Source organism: Geotrypetes seraphini, chromosome 4 (assembly GCF_902459505.1).
Source record: "Geotrypetes seraphini chromosome 4, aGeoSer1.1, whole genome shotgun sequence".
Taxonomy (NCBI): Eukaryota; Metazoa; Chordata; class Amphibia; order Gymnophiona; family Dermophiidae; genus Geotrypetes; species Geotrypetes seraphini.
In genome coordinates this window covers 231,504,872-231,521,026 of record NC_047087.1, presented here as the reverse complement: position 1 = coordinate 231,521,026, position 16,155 = coordinate 231,504,872, and the positions used below count along the sequence as shown (strand labels likewise).

General features: G+C 42.5%; 1 protein-coding gene across 3 annotated transcripts in view; it reads right to left on the bottom strand.

The window, feature by feature from the left end:
• Positions 1-12,065: 12,065 nt before the first annotated feature.
• The window catches only part of ERLIN1 (ER lipid raft associated 1), a 104,753-nt gene continuing 100,663 nt past the window's right edge, over positions 12,066-16,155 (bottom strand). For all 3 annotated transcript variants that reach the window (XM_033941507.1, XM_033941508.1, XM_033941510.1), the window contains one exon: positions 12,066-15,800. In XM_033941507.1, coding sequence (XP_033797398.1) covers positions 15,591-15,800 — 210 coding nt within the window. In that variant the 3' untranslated portion in view covers positions 12,066-15,590. The remainder of the gene's footprint in view (positions 15,801-16,155) is intronic.

Below are 16,155 nucleotides of genomic sequence, written 5' to 3'. Positions count from 1 at the left end.
GTAATGGCCCTTTACTCCAACCCTCTGCTTCCTGTTTGCCAGCCAGTTTCTGATCCATCGGTGGACCTCCCCTTGCACCCCGTGGTTCCATATCTTCTTAAGCAGTCTCTCGTGTAGTACCTTGTCGAAGGCTTTTTGGAAGTCAAGGTAAATGATGTCTATAGATTCCCCTTTATCCACCTGGTTGTTCACCCCCTCAAAGAAGTACAATAAGTTGGTGAGGCATGACCTGCCCTTGCAGAAGCCATGTTGACTCAGTTTTAGCTGCATTACTGCATATTACTGCAACATTACTGCATATTAAGCCCCCCATGGACCACTATAAATGCAGGCTTTTCCTAATTATGACAGGGATAGCCATGCAAATGGTAACTTGCAATTGGAAAAATTGTGATCGCCTTAATTTTCCTTTTCTTTTCGGTGGTCAAGTTATATTTATGCTACAGAAATGAGAAGATGAATGCTGATATGTTGGAGCATAGCAATTTATTCAAACTGGTTTGGGGCCCATTGACATCCTTTGTAACTTCATTATAGGTATTTTTTGTTTTTAATTTTAGTTTATTTCCATACACATCCAGTCAGTGGCGTACCTAGGGTATGTGGCACCCGGGGCCCATCATTTTTTGACACCCCCCCCCCCCCATGTAAAAAAATATTTTTTTGTAATGACCATGAAACGGAATAAATGGTCAGAATAGAAACAGGCAGTGAAAATTTTCTTATATTCCAAACATAACATAACATAAATTATGTCTGAATTGTTATGACATCAGAAGTACATATGGAGTAGTTGCAGGTGATGCTTGGGACAGTTCTGATTGTGTTAGTTCGGTTTTATGTATTTTTTGAATAGAAGGGTTTTTATTTCTTTTTGAAGGTTTTGCAGTATGTGGTCGATGTCAATTGGTTGTAGAGTTGGGGGTCGAGTGTTGCAGCTCGAATGGCTAGGAGGTTGTCTAACAGTTTTTTTCTTTTGACGTTTTTGGTTGGAGGGTGTGTGAATGGTGCGTGAGTTCTCCTATGTCTGGTTGAGGTGGATTGAATTATTTAGCTGAAGAAATTAGTTACCCCCTCATCCCACATACATTAATTCTCTTCCATTTTTGTTCCCATTATAAAAAACACTGATAAGTTCCCAGAAAAAAAATACATTAAAATAAGAAGTGAAAACAAAGGCCCCTACAGATGAGAACATAACATAAGAATAGCCTAACTGGGTCAGACCAATGGTCCATCATCCCAGTAGCCCATTCTCATGGTAGCCAATCCAGGACACTAATACCTGGTCAAAACCCAAAGAGTAGCAACATTCCATGCTACCGATCCAGGGTAAGCAGACACTTCCCCCATGTCTTAATAACAGATTATGGACTTTTCCTCCAGGAATTTGTCCAAATCTTTCTTAAAACCAGCTACACTATCTGCTTTTACCATAACTTCTGGCCACTTCATTTTTAAGTTTAGATCTTTCCTTTCAAACAGAGAACTTGCTAGATGTCAAATACAGCACAAGGTAACTTCACATGGACTTAGCTGTGCAGGAAATGTGAATCTCCTCATACACCCACCATATAGTGCAAAAATGTGCAAAGGTCTGTTTTTTTCTTTCGATCACTACATAGCCTAATGCCACACAAGCAGCGCTGTTACAAACATATTCTGTAGGTCAATGCTAAGGATAACAAAGTTTCCTTCCTTGGACCAGAAGGAGATACTGCTAAACCACTGGAAGAGATCCCAAAACAACACCCAAAGACCCACTCAGTGTGTGAACCAGTTGAGTGGAGTGGACTAACTGGGGGGTGGAAATGGGCCCGGAGTTTGCTCAGCAGAATTTCCCAGACCACCTCTTCCTCTCAACACATTGACACGCTGCCACACCACCACTAGGAACACCTCACTAGGTAGGCCAGCTATGCTATAAACTTTATAAAACACATTATTATATTTTCTTATAAAGCACATATTTTAACTGAACTCTCTGACATCCTCAGCCTTTCCATTCACAAAAATAGAAGGAAGAAAAGTTCCCATTTCCTGCTGTCTCATGTCCCCGGCCTATACAATATTTTTTTTCTGCAGACCCTTCAAAAGTCTGACCAAATCCTCATTTCACTTGCATTATAAAGTACTGAGGATGCCATCTCTCCCCAATCCCAGGTCCTAAAGTCTAAGACAGTAGCGCAAACTAATGCTGCCAGATTCAGGAAAAAAAATTTTGATTCGATTCAGCCTATTGAATTGGTTTTTCAATTCGATTTTCCTGCCCAGTTGGGTGATTTTTTTCAAAACTCCTGGTGGATTTTTCACCCCCTTTGGCTTCTCCTAATCACACTGGCGCTGTGGTGTAAATAAAATAAAGAAACAAAAAGGACTTTTCCTCTCTCTGTTAAATCCTAGCTCACGTTTGCAGTCCAACACCAGCTCTGGCAGGATACACATTTCAAATCTGACATATTATAATCACAAAACAGAAAATAAAATTAATTTTTCTACCTTTTGTTGTCTGGTTATATTTCAAATCTTGTTGGTCCAAGGCTCTGGTTTTCTTCTGATAACTTGGGGTCTCCTTCTTTCTTCTTTCTGCATGCTAACCATCCATCTGCCAACTCTGTCCTCCCTTTCCATTTCCCTTCCCTCCCCAGGAAGTCTGGTATCTTTCCTTTTTTTCATCTCCCTCCACAGATCCACCTTTTCTTAACTACCCTTTCATCCGGCATCTCTCCCTCCTTCCCCACCACCCGAGTCCACCATCTCTCCCTTTCTTTTCCCAATTACCCTCCTATCCAGTATCTCTATCCCTCCTCCACACCATCCCTTGTGTCCAATTTCTCTCCCTTTCTGTTCCTTCCCTCCCTAAATCCCATGGTCCATCATCTCTCTCCCTCTCCTCTATTTTCAGACCCATTATTTCTTCCTCCCCCCCCCCCCAAAGTTTGGCATATGCACGTCTCTTTGAACACCCCCTTCCCTCCGTGTACTTCTAAACCAGGGTCCTCCCCAAAGGCCTGTCCCCCTTGAAGGCCTGCACCCCATTGAAGGCCTGCCTGCCTGTCCCCCCCCCTTGAAGGTCTGCACCCCCCCCCCGAAGGCCTGCACCCCCCCGAAGGCCTGTCCTCCCCCCCTTGTAGGCCTGTCCCCCCCTTGTAGGCCTGCCTTCCTGTCCCCCCCTTGAAGGCCTGTCCACCCCCCCCGAAGGCCTGCACCCCCCTGAAGGCCTGTCCCCCTTTGAAGGCCTGCACCCCCGAAGGCCTGCACCCCCCCAAAGGCCTGCACCCCCCTTGAAGGCCTGTCCCACCCCTTGAAGGCCTGTCCCCCCCTTGAAGGCCTGCACCCCCCCAGGCCTGTTCCCCCCTTGAAGGCCTGTCCCACCCCCTTGTAGGCCTGTCCCACCCCCTTGTAGATCTGTCCCACCCCCTTGTAGGTCTGTCCCACCCCCTTGTAGGTCTGTCCCCCCCTTGAAGGCCTGCCTGCCCCCCCTTGAAGGCCTGTCCCTCCCCCTTGAAGGTCTGCACCCCCCCAAAGGCCTGTCCCCCCCCCTTGAAGGCCTGCCTGTCCCCCCCCTTGAAGGCCTTCCTGTCTGTCACCCCCCTCCTCCTTAAAAGCCTGCCTGCCTGCCCACCCGCCCCACCCCGAAGGACCGCTCGCCCCCCTGGCCTCCCCGCACCACTATGAAGCAGCACTACCTATGCTCCCGGCCTTGCCGTTCAGTCCCCCCCCACCACCCCCGAAGGACCGCTCGCCCCACTGACCTTCCTGCACCACCTATGAAGCAGCCGCAGCAGGATCCCGACGTCAGCGATCTCTGCGCTGCTTCCTGCGCCGCGTTCCCGCCCCTCCTCTGATGTCAGAGGAGGGGCGGGTGCCGCGGCGCAGGAAGCAGCGCCCAAGCAGCTCAAGTATCGCTGAAGTCGCGATCCTGCTGCGGGCTGCTTCACAGGTGGTGCAGGAAGGTCAGTGGGGCGAGCGGTCCTTCGGGGGGGGGTGGTGGGGGGAATGAACTGCAAGGCCGGGAACACCCCCTCATGGCTGGCACCCGGGGCGGACCGCCCCTCCCGCCCCCCCCCCTTAGTACGCCACTGCATCCAGTACAAGGTGGGAGGGATATCTTATTGGTTTATTTTTTGATTAAATGTATTGGATGGGAGGGGAGGGATATTTTTCTTCTGCATTGTTATTGATTGAATATAAGTGCTTGTTTTGATTATTGTCTGCATAATTCCTAGCACTTTGTATTAGTTTTGAAAAATTAATAAAGATAAAAAAAAAAAAAGTCTACTCCAAGGTATCTCATCTATTACTCCCCACCAAAACTCCATTGGTTAGCCCATTCCCTCATGTCAGTACCCTTCTCCTCTACTGCCAACTCCCATCTCCATCCCTTCTACCTTGCTGCACCGTATGCCTGGAACGTTGTCAGGCTCCATCTCTGGGAGTATTCAAATCCAGGCTGAAAGTCCACTTATTTGAAGTTGCATTTAAATCCTAACTCTACCAACATATCTGTCATCCCCTCTATAGTCCCTTACCACCTCTTCCGACCCTCTAATCTCCTACATGAGTACTAAATTCAGACTCTCCTTTTTGTCCTATGCTATTCTGCCTCATCAGACCCCCCTCTAATTCCATACATGAGCACTATGCTTTGAATCCCCCCTTTTGTCCTACCAATTAGATTGTAAGCTCTTTTGAGCAGGGACCATCTCTTGCATGTCCAATGTACAGCGCTACATGCACCTTGTAGCATTATAGAAATAATACTTTATTGCTGCTTTGGACTTAACTTAGGCACCGAGAGGGTGCTTACTAGCGCCTACAGTAAGTTAAGGCACCATTTATAGAATAAAGGCCTTAGTGCCTAAATGTTGCACCAACTGGGCAACCTTTCTTGAATTTACCCCATATCTTCTAGGTGTGCACACAATATCCAAGATATGCAGGGTTGTGTAAGAGCATTGTGCTCCCTAAGCTCTCCCCCCACCTCCTAAATTTTCCCATCACTACCCATGTGTTCCCCTCCTTCTAAATGCTATTCTATATTCTGAATTCTATATTAAACAGTGGTAGAAATTTATATTTTAAAATAATTTTTAAAGATTGAATCTATCCTACTCAAGTTCAGCTCTCAACAAGATATTTATATGCATTCTATGGCAGGAATGCAACATTTTGAAACACATTTAATTGGATTTAGCTGAAGTCTTTTTGTTGGCAGCTCACCTGTATTTCACTTTTTTCTGAAGTGATATTTCAAGTTTCTTGCGTTATTTAAACATATATTATAATTGCTCTTTCCAAGTTACCGATAAGCATTTGGCTTGTAACCTTACCTGTTATGCAGTTTCAAACCACTCATTAATAACTTTGGATGCAGCACCATCTGGTGGATGTCATACAAACCCTTCACACCACAAATGTGTTACTTAGTAAAAGATCAACAAACTGTAGGAAATACCTTTCTACTGGACTAATCTCAATATCTTTGTGACTAGTTTTCCAATGCTCTCTTTTTCAGGTCAGTGTACAACAAACTAAAGTCCTTATTTATTAGAGCATGTGAATTTAATGTGATTTATATGCTGACATTATTTTATAAAAGTATTCTTTTATTTTGGTAAACCACACAATGCTATGTGAAAAGAGGTATATAAAATGGAAATGAAAATTCAGGTTAGCAAAATACACATCTGTTTATAGCTTGCATTCTTTAATGTCTATGTTACTGCTTATACTGTATCTCCTCTAGGATATATCTTACTGGCTAAGCATTAAACATCTTGAAGAATAAAGGATTTGGTGAGATATAAGATCACATATAACATAACATTCAGGAACTGGAAGCTGAATTGAGGCAGGTAAGCAAAAGCGGAAGGGTGATGGTGATGGGGGATTTCAACTACCCTGGGATAGACTGGAGTATCGGGCACTCAAACTGCACGAGGGAGACCAAATTCCTGGAGGCCACAAGGGACTGTTTCATGGAACTGGTCATGGAATCAACACGGGGAGATGCCACTCTTGACCTAATCTTCAACAGACTAGGGGGACCCGCAAAGGAGGTGGCGGTACTAGCCCCACTTGGGAACAGCGATCACATTATGATCCAGTGCAGGCTAGAAATTGTATCATCAAAGGTGAAAAGAACCACAACGACAGCACTCAACTTCAAAAAAGGGAATTATGATGCCATGAGGAAAATGGTGGGAAAGAAACTCAACAACACAAGGAAGATGGAGTCCGTAGAAAAAGCCTGGACCCTACTCAAGGGTGCGGTACACGAAGCACAGAACCTGTGCGTCCCCAAGTTCAGGAAGGGTGCAAAAAAAATAGAACAAAAAACCCAGTGTGGATAACAAATGCAGTGAAGAAGGCGATAAGTGACAAGAAAGCATCGTTCAAAAAATGGAAAAAGGATCAATCAAAGGACAACCAAAAGGAGCATAAAGAACACCAGAAAGAGTGTCACCGAGTGGTTAGAAAAGCAAAAAGAGAATACGAAGAGAGACTGGCAAAGGAAGCAACAAACTTCAAGTCGTTCTTCAGATACGTTAAGGGGAAACAACCAGCAAGGGAGGAAGTGGGACCCTTGGACGATGGAGACAGAAAGGGAGTGGTAAAAGAGGAAAAAGAGATAGCTGACAAGTTAAATGAGTTCTTCACGTCAGTCTTCACGAGGGAGGACACAACCAACATTCCGGAACCAGAAGAGATCGTAAATGGAGATCAGGATGATAAGCTGGCCCAACTAGAGGTAAGCCAAGAGGATGTCCTCAGGCAGATAGACAGGCTAAAGAGTGACAAATCGCCAGGTCCGGACGGCATTCACCCAAGGGTACTCAAGGAACTAAGGAACAAAATAGCAGAGCCACTTCGACAAATATGCAACCTATCCTTAAAAACTGGAGAGATCCCGGAGGACTGGAAAATAGCAAATGTCACGCCAATCTTCAAGAAGGGTTCGAGGGGCGACCCGGGAAACTACAGACCGGTGAGCTTGACCTCGGTCCCTGGAAGCACTGATTAAGGACAGCATCTATGAACACATCGAAAACAATGGACAGCTTAAATCGAGTCAGCATGGCTTCTGCAAGGGTAGGTCATGCCTCACTAACTTATTACTCTTCTTTGAAGGGGTGAACAGACAGGTGGATAAAGGGGAATCCATAGACATCATTTACCTTGACTTCCAAAAAAGCCTTCGACAAGGTACCACACGAAAGACTGCTTAAGAAGCTATGGAACCACGGGGTACAAGGGGAGGTCCACCGATGATCAAAAACTGGCTGGCAGACAGAAAACAGAGGGTTGGAGTAAAGGGTCACTACTCAGATTGGAAATGGGTCATGAGCGGGGTGCCGCAGTGGTCGGTGTTGGGACCACTCCTGTTCAATATATTTATTAACGACCTGGAGGCGGGAACAAAATGTGAGGTCATTAAATTTGCGGATGACACCAAACTATACAGCAGGGTTAAAACAACGGAAGACTGCGAAAATCTCCAAAAGGATCTGACGACACTGGAAGAGTGGGCCAAAAAGTGGCAAATGAGCTTCAACATAGGGAAGTGTAAGGTCATGCATGTAGGAAAAAAGAACCCAATGTTCACCTACAAAATGGGGGGATCACTGCTAGGAGTAAGTAACCTTGAAAGAGACCTGGGAGTAATGGTGGACACAACACTGAAGGCATCGACACAGTGCGCCACAGCCTCAAGGAAAGCAAACAAAATGCTTGGCATCATTAAGAAGGGCATCACGGCCAGGACGAAGGAAGTCATCCTGCCACTTTATCACGCAATGGTGCGCCCGCATCTGGAGTACTGCGTCCAGTATTGGTCGCCGTACCTCAAGAAAGACATGGCAGTACTCGAGGGAGTCCAGAGAAGAGCAACTAAACTGATAAAGGGTATGGAAAACCTCTCATATACTGACAGGCTAAAAAAGCTGGGGCTATTCTCCCTAGAGAAGCGGAGACTTAGAGGAGACATGATAGAAACCTTCAAGATCCTGAAGGGCTTAGAAAAAGTGGACAGGGACAGATTTTTCAGATTATGGGGAAACACAAGTACAAGGGGGCACTCGGAGAAATTTAAAGGGGACAGGTTTAAAACAAACGCTAGGAAGTACTTTTTCACCCAGAGGGTGGTGGATACATGAAACGCGCTTCCAGAGACTGTGATAGGCCGGAACAAGTTACAGGGCTTCAAAGAAGGTTTGGATAGGTTCCTAGAGGACAAAGGATACAGATAAGGGGTACAGATAAGGGTTGAGGTTAGGTTATAGGGATAGGAGTAGAGATAGGTTATAGAAATAGTCAAGGACCACTGCTCAGGCAATGGGCCTGATGGGCCATAGCGGGAGCGGACCGCTGGGCACGATGGACCTCTGGTCTGACTCAGCGGAGGCAACTTCTTATGTTCTTATGTTTACATTTTTTCCAGTTTCCTTTAATCTTCAAGATGTCTAATTCTTAACCAGGTGAGGTATGGCCTAGTGGTAGAGCTGCTACCTCAGCACCCTGAGATTGTGGGATCAATTCCCAGTGTGCGTGTACACCTGGCTAGGCCTCCGCGTGTGTGGATCGCTGAACTAGATAGACCGAAGGTCTGATCCGGAGATGGCGCTTCTTATGTTCTTAGTGACCCTGGGCAAATAACTCTTCCATTGCCCCAGGTACAAAACAAATATCTGTATGTATATATGTGTGTATATGTTTGTTTTGTACTTGGGGCAATGGAAGAGTGACTTGCCCAGGGTAACAAAGAGGCACACTTTAAATATATACAAGTCCCTTTCCCTATACTGTACCTTCTCTTTGGTATGTCTTACTGGTGAAGCATTAGACATCTTGAAGATTAAAGGAAACTGGAAAAAACAAAAACAAACAATACTCATTAATTGCATGAATGTTATGTTATATATGATCTTATATCCTGCCAAATCCTCGTAGGATAGGCCATAAGCATCTTTTTCAGAGCCCTCTGCTGCTGCTGTTTTGTTGGGGGGAGGGGGTTGGTCGGGAGGTGCTGCTCAGGGATATAGGAGGGAGGGATGGAAAGCTGCTGCACATGGGTGGGGGGAGAGAGGAAGAATTGTTGGACATGGGGTGGAGGAGAGGAAGGGGAGATACAACAAAGAGGTAGAAAGGGGTGAGAGAGACATGCACTAAGGGAGAAATGTTGGACATAGGGCAGAGGTCATGGTGCATGGGGAGAAATGTTGCACATGATGAGGAAGGAAGAGATGCTACATGGAAGGGAATAGAGAGATTTGACCCAGGGCACAAAGCAGAGAGAGAAAGACAGTGGGGAAAAAACCAGAAATGTTGGATATGGCAGTGGAAGAAAAGGTAAAGAGATGGAAGATGGATAGTGAGCACGGAGAAAGAAGAAAACATCAAATGGACAGGAGACCCTGGCAAGCAAGTTAACAGAAGACAAAGAGAAACCAGAGACTGGGACCAACATGATTTGAATAATAAAATAGCCAGACAACAAAAGGTAGAAAAAATAATTTTATTTTCTATTTAGCGATTACAATGTGTCAGATTCCTGCCAGAGCTGGTGTTAGACAGCGTGAGCTAGAACCTAAGATGAAAAGTATTTTTTTTTATTTTGTTTACACCACAGCATCGGCCTGAGGTTGGAGAGGGCAAAAGGGGGAGTAGGTTGGGTGAAGAGGCTACAAAATAAACCCGCCAGGATGTTTAAAAAAAAAATAAAAATGCGATTGGGTGTGGAAAGTGAATTGAATTTAAAATTCATTCAATAGGCCAAATCAAATCATTTTTTTTTCCCCTGAACCCGGCAGCATTAGTTTGGGAGAGCTTGGAGTCACGCTATAGCGTATTATGTGGTGAAGTTGGCAGTCAGAGCCAATGAAGCAGAGGAGGACATGGCTTGATATGCACCCACTTCCCTCCTTTTTCTTGTACATACCAGCATGGAAAGAGAAGAAGAGTGCAAGCTCAAGGTACATGGTGTAGGGTTGGGGAGAAGAGGTGACAAGAAAGCTGGAGGATGTGTATTCCAGGGGAGGTGTTGAAAGAGTTATGTGTGGTGTTTTATTTTGAAGGAGCATGCTAAGCTGTGGAAGTCCACATGGCAAGGAAAGAACTTGGGGGTCTTGTTGAGGAATGGGAAGAAAAATTGAGAAAACAGAGGGGGGAGGGCAAAGAGGGAAAAACTAAGGGGATGGAGTAAGAGAGGAGAACAAAGAAAGCTGGGGATTGAGACTTTCCAGGAGATCAAGCCTGGGAGGGTCAAGACTTTTTGATGGGGGAATTTGACAGGAAAAATAATGTTCCTGAAGGAGAGACAATACTAAAGGAAATGCTGGGCAAAAGCAAATTTCTCTCTGCGCACTGAAGGAAGTGCTGGGCAAAAGTGAATTTCTCTCTTCACGCTGAAGCAAGTGCTGGGAAAAAAGCACCTAACTTTTTATCGGCACTCTGGGATGATGTCATGGGAGTGAGGGAGGAGGAGCCAGCAAGGTAAAAACCACAAACAATCAGACGTGAGTAATAAAACCACAAATACGACTTTGGTGAGACCTCATTTAGAATGTGTACACAATTCTGGAGGCCACACCTTCAAAAGATATAAAAAAGATGGAGTCAGTTCAGAGGAAGGCTACTAAAATGGTGCGTGGTCTTAGTCATAAGACGTATGGGGACAGACTTAAAGATCTTAATCTGTATACTTTGGAGGAAAGGCGGGAGACGTTTAAATACCTACATGTTGTAAATGCACATGAGTCGAGTCTTTCATTTGAAAGGAAGCTCTGGAATGAGAAAGCATAGGATGAAGTTAAGAGGTGATAGGCTCAGGAGTAATTTAAGGAAATACTTTTTTAGAGAAAGGGTAGTAGATGCATGGAACAGTCTCCTGGAAGAGGTGGTGGAGACAGAGACTGTGTCTGAATTCAAGAAAGCCTGGGATAGGCACGTGGGATCTCTTAGAGAGAGAGGATAATGGTTACTGTGGATGGGAAGACTGGATGGGCTATCTTTATCTGCCTTCATGTTTCTATGTTTACTGTGACATTACTTTTACAATGGATCTCATTATCAAAGCAGATCGTGAACTTTTCTCTGACGTGTTCCTTGAAGAAAAGGAAATGGAGTTCCATTGTCCACGCCTGTTTATTAACATCTCTGCCTTGTTCCCTCAAATAATACAGTTCAACTTTACTGCCAACAGATTTGGAGGACTTTTTACTAAACTGTGTTAAGCACTAACATGTATTTAGCACAGAAAAAAATGGCTTAATGGCAGGATGCAATAAAGCATTTCGTGTTAAGTTTTGCTGTTTCCACATGGTATATATTTTTAGTATTTTTGAGGGAGGGAGGGTGGGTGTCAGGGGTAGAGAATGGGCATAGAAGCCTTAACACCTCTTAAATTGTAGGCTCTAAGTGCTCCTGTATTAAATTTTTTCACTAGCCAAATAATTGAAAAAGGCCAAATTTATGGCCACGCTAGAAATGGGCTTGGCACGTGGGTAAGTTCCACGTTAGGAAGTTCTAAGCCCATTTACTAGCGCAGTTTTGTAAAAAGGCTCTTTAATTATGCTGTTACCAGTAGACTTAGCATGTCTGAAAACCTGAACAAAAACATTTTGAAGCCTCTCCATTTAAAAATCTTCTGGCAAATCGCACAAATATTTTGTCATCTTTAGTTTGATAGAGAATTTTTCATTTTGAAAACCCAAAAGTGATGCGATTTATATACTGCTTGTACTTATGAGATTTGTACTGATTGTACCAACTGCGAAACTCAAAAATGCGAAGTGTCTAACTTTTTGTAAAACTGTCGTGTGCCAATTAAATGTAAAAATGAGCTTGATGTAATAGTGCATAGTATTTATGGTTTAGCTTTCCCAGTATCAAAAGCTAAACTAGAACGCTATGATAAAAGATGGATGCATTAATTTTCAATGTCCAGTTAAAACAGTTGATCATCCTGCCCTAGGAGGAATAATATCAGGCCACTTTACCAGTTATTTCTCCTCACTGTTACTAATGTACAATTAAACTCAATGAGACAAAGGCATAAGCCAAGGTTTCCAGAAAAATGTTTACTACTGCGATTTTTGGTCACATAATCTAATGGGAAAATGTCACAAATAATGGTCAAAAGATGACAATTCATTATTTTTCACTGATTCACAAGTCCATCTCTTTTGTTCTTAACAAAAAAGCTCTAGAACGGCTCAATGCTGGCATTTTATACTTTCTGTACAACATTATGCCAAATGGTTGTGTGATAAGTTTTGTGAATATACTGTACACATTTTTGCAAAATGAAAAATTTTCCTTTCTGAGCATTCTTATTGCCAGCATTTAAAAGATTGGTCTATAACCTACACCAGGGCTGCCTAAGTCCGGTCCTCAAGATCTACTGGTAGGCCAGGTTTTCAGGAAATCCACAATGAATATGCATGAGAGATGTTTGCATACCAAGAAGGCAGTACAGGCAAATCTTTCTCATGCATATTCATTGTGGCCTGCCAGTAGATCTCAAGGACTGGACTTGGGCAGCCCTGACCTACAATATGTTATGATCTGTTTGCATCCAGATCTACTATTGAGCATTTTGAAAGTCCCCAATGAGAATGGGGGCATCATGGTTCTCTCTGTCTTAGGAATCTGGAAAATCCAATGTGCTTAACTATAAGAAAACAATCAGTTTATACATTCATGCATAAATTATACATAACAGCATGGTATCTTACCAAAGAAAATAAAAAAATATTATGAGAATCTATTTCAAACCTATCATACAAAAATTATTCAGGATTGACTGAAAAGAGAAATATCTCAAGTTTAATGTCTTTCCATCTGTATTAACTGAATGGAAACAGATTTAAATCATTCATGAGTGTCCTGTGTTTGATATGTGCAGCATCACTACTCTTCTAGAAAGGAACAGTCTGGCAGTGGATTATAAACCTGAGATACGCAAGTGAAAAGATAGAACAAAAGTCCCAATGTTTTCACCAACTGAGTGATGCCACTAGGCAGACCACTGTCCCTCTAACAAATGCCTGCTTTGGCATACATAACAATTTGATCAGTATGATAAATGTTGAGTGTACAACACATTTCAATTAAAATGTAATCATTCTGTTCAAACCATAACAAGGAGGTAGGGCTGGCTTGATGGCTCAGTGACAGTGTTCGGCACTGATATGAAGATAATCTAGGTTTAATTGATGGGTCAGTCTTCAGATTCTCTAGTTGCTGCAACTGCTGCAGTGACGATGTTCACAGACCCCAGGAAAGAGGGAACTTCAGCATCACATAACAGCCAAATTCAGTGTCCAAGTTTTAAAAAGACAACATAGTTGGTGCCTGACCAAGGACACAGGTAAAGCTGCACAAGAACAAGCTGCAGATAAAGGGTAGGAGGTTAAACGGGGGGAAAAAATCCATGCTAGTTGCAAATAAAGGATTCATGGTGCCACAGACCAATTAAGGCCAGCTCAGACCCCCCTTAAAAATATATGGTATATATACAAGTAACAACAGGAAGGTTATAATGCTAATCAAGTCCCTTCCAAATAATTCTAAATTGTTAAGCTTCCAACTTTTCACTAGTCTTTATCTGACCTCGGTGCTAAAAATCTAATACTTTCAATGTTGATGGTCATAGATGACAGAAATATGTAAATGCTTCAGAAAAGCAAACCCAGTAAGTTTAAGATTTTGGCAAAAAAATTCAAAGTAGCAAACCTAGCTAAAAAAGAAAAAAAAAAAAGTTAACATGCAGGAGGTTCAGTATTATCCAAAGAAAAGGGAAAAAGGATTATTAAAAATAAGCATGATCCATTTCAAGCAACTACTATTTTAAACATAAAAATCAAATAGGCCATAGAGGTAGGGATCAAGAAATTCAGTGATTTCAGGGCTTCTTTCATCAAGCAATTTGTCAGGAACGTAAGTAAATTTATTTTGAATACCATCACTTGGGAAAAAATTTCACATAACAGAATACACATTTTCATTGACTATATCAGAATTCAGTAAAGCTGCAGTGGTTTCTTAAAGTCTGCATCCATTAATTTTTGCTAAGGAAACAAGCTGAAAGATAAGTCAAGGAACCCTCAACAAGCTCCCAAGTTTTTCAAAATTCTTGCCGGTTTCTCTACCAAGCTTCCTTGTTGATTTATTTACAGTCAGTGAAAGGAAGTACAGCATGTCCAAGAGAGGTTATCCCCTACATAATGAGACAATTTTCTCTAAGAAGAGATTTAAAGGCTTAACAGGTCTCTAGTCCATTTGCTTCTGAATACAAAAAAGAGGGCCCAAATTGGGTAAAGGCACATTTTTAAAGTGGTCAATCCAAATGGTGACCTCTTGAAGCACTGAAAGTGACTTATTTAATATCTCCCGAAGTTTAGAAGCACATGAATATTTGGGCACCTGTATTTCTCTGTTTCATTTTAAAAAGGCCCAGTAGTAGGGTTTTGTTTTGTTTTCCTTTCCAGTATTCATAGCAGGTGCCAGGCTGACAGCTCTGAAAACTAAGATCTTTAGTTAAATTTGCAGAGCTCTAGTAGGCCTTAATTAACCCTGCTGGTCAAAACTACTACTAGAGGAGAGAAGGTAATTCAGAATCAGTGCTGATTCAGGCATTAGCCTTTCTCTGCTCAGACCGCAAAAGTTACAAATGTCAACTGTAATGGCTTCTTAGGGATGGGATCTGGATGAAGATCTGTAAGCTGGTTACTGACGAGTCATTAATTTTGAAACATACGATTAGCAACGATTACAGATGCAAGTTATTTTCATTGGCATGGTGTAGTGCAAGATACTGTGTTAAGGATTAGGATCCCAAAATATGTGCACGTGTTTTCATTGCAATCAACAAAATGAAACCTCATTTTAAGATTTTCCATAAGTAACTCTCAGGAATTTGTCCATGGGAATCAGAAATACTATTTAATAATCTCTGTACGTAGACTGTAACTATGATGGACAGCAAAATCATGTCCTATTGCTTTACTTGCAAAACTTGATGATGTTCTCTTTTACTGACAGATTGGTTCAGCTGTATAGCAAGTCACTGCAGAACGGAGAGCAAAGGGATTTCGAAAAATACAACCCCAATATCCTGGATCTCCAAGTCTTGAAGTTTCACAGCGTATGCTTTGAACATTCTTCCTGATATGTAAATGTTTACATTCTTGCAAACAAATTTTTTTAAAAATCCAGCTTTTGGAAAAGAATTCTTGTTTTTATATTCCAGTACAAGCTAATTTTAGCATCTGATTATACCACATATTTTAGCAGCAGCTGATGACATTTAAAAAGCAATCTTAATGGTCTACACAGTTATATCTTCAAAATGTTGCCAATATAGTTAAATTCACAGGTATCCTGTGGATCATATTTCTGTTAATGCTGTATCCATCATTGTAGTGCATAGTTTGAAAAAAAAAAAAAAAAAAAAAATCTCCCTTTTAATCAGTTTTCATTTAAAATTAACATACTGCATACATGTTCTCTACTGTATCATGTACACATGGCTCTTGTGTTGCTGTTTTCACCTTTGTTTAGGCCAAAATGATTTCCTCTTGCTTGCATCAACCTTTTTTGCTTTTAACATGGCTTTTCCCAGTAGGCTCTGTGGACTCCTCAGAGAAGAGAGTGCTTTCTTGCAGAGTCCCAACAAACTGTTTTTTCAAAGAAGATTCCATAAATATGTTGGGGATGTCACTACCAAAATAAATCTTACTGTTTGAAGAAATGGATTTGTATTTCATAAGTTCCAAGTATTGTGGAGTTAGTTTTATCTGTGGGGGGAAAAAAGAAAATCATTTACTATGACGTGCTACAAAACTATGTGTTATATATGGGACTCAAATCCTGTACATTTCTTCTCCCTCTGCCCTCAATATTTGCATGGTACAGACTAGCTATGTGAGTCAGTGCTTACATAATATGAGATTTCCCTTCTCCTCTATAGGTGAAGCAACGTTCATGGTGGGTGATTCAGTAGATGCACCTAATTAGTTCAGTACAGGAACAATTACATAAAGTCAGCTCCTTTCAGTGCTTCCTTTACATGAATAAGCCCTAAACATCTACCCTAGACATACCTTACTGTGCCCTATTCTCCTGAACCCCCAACAGTCTCTCTCCCTCCCT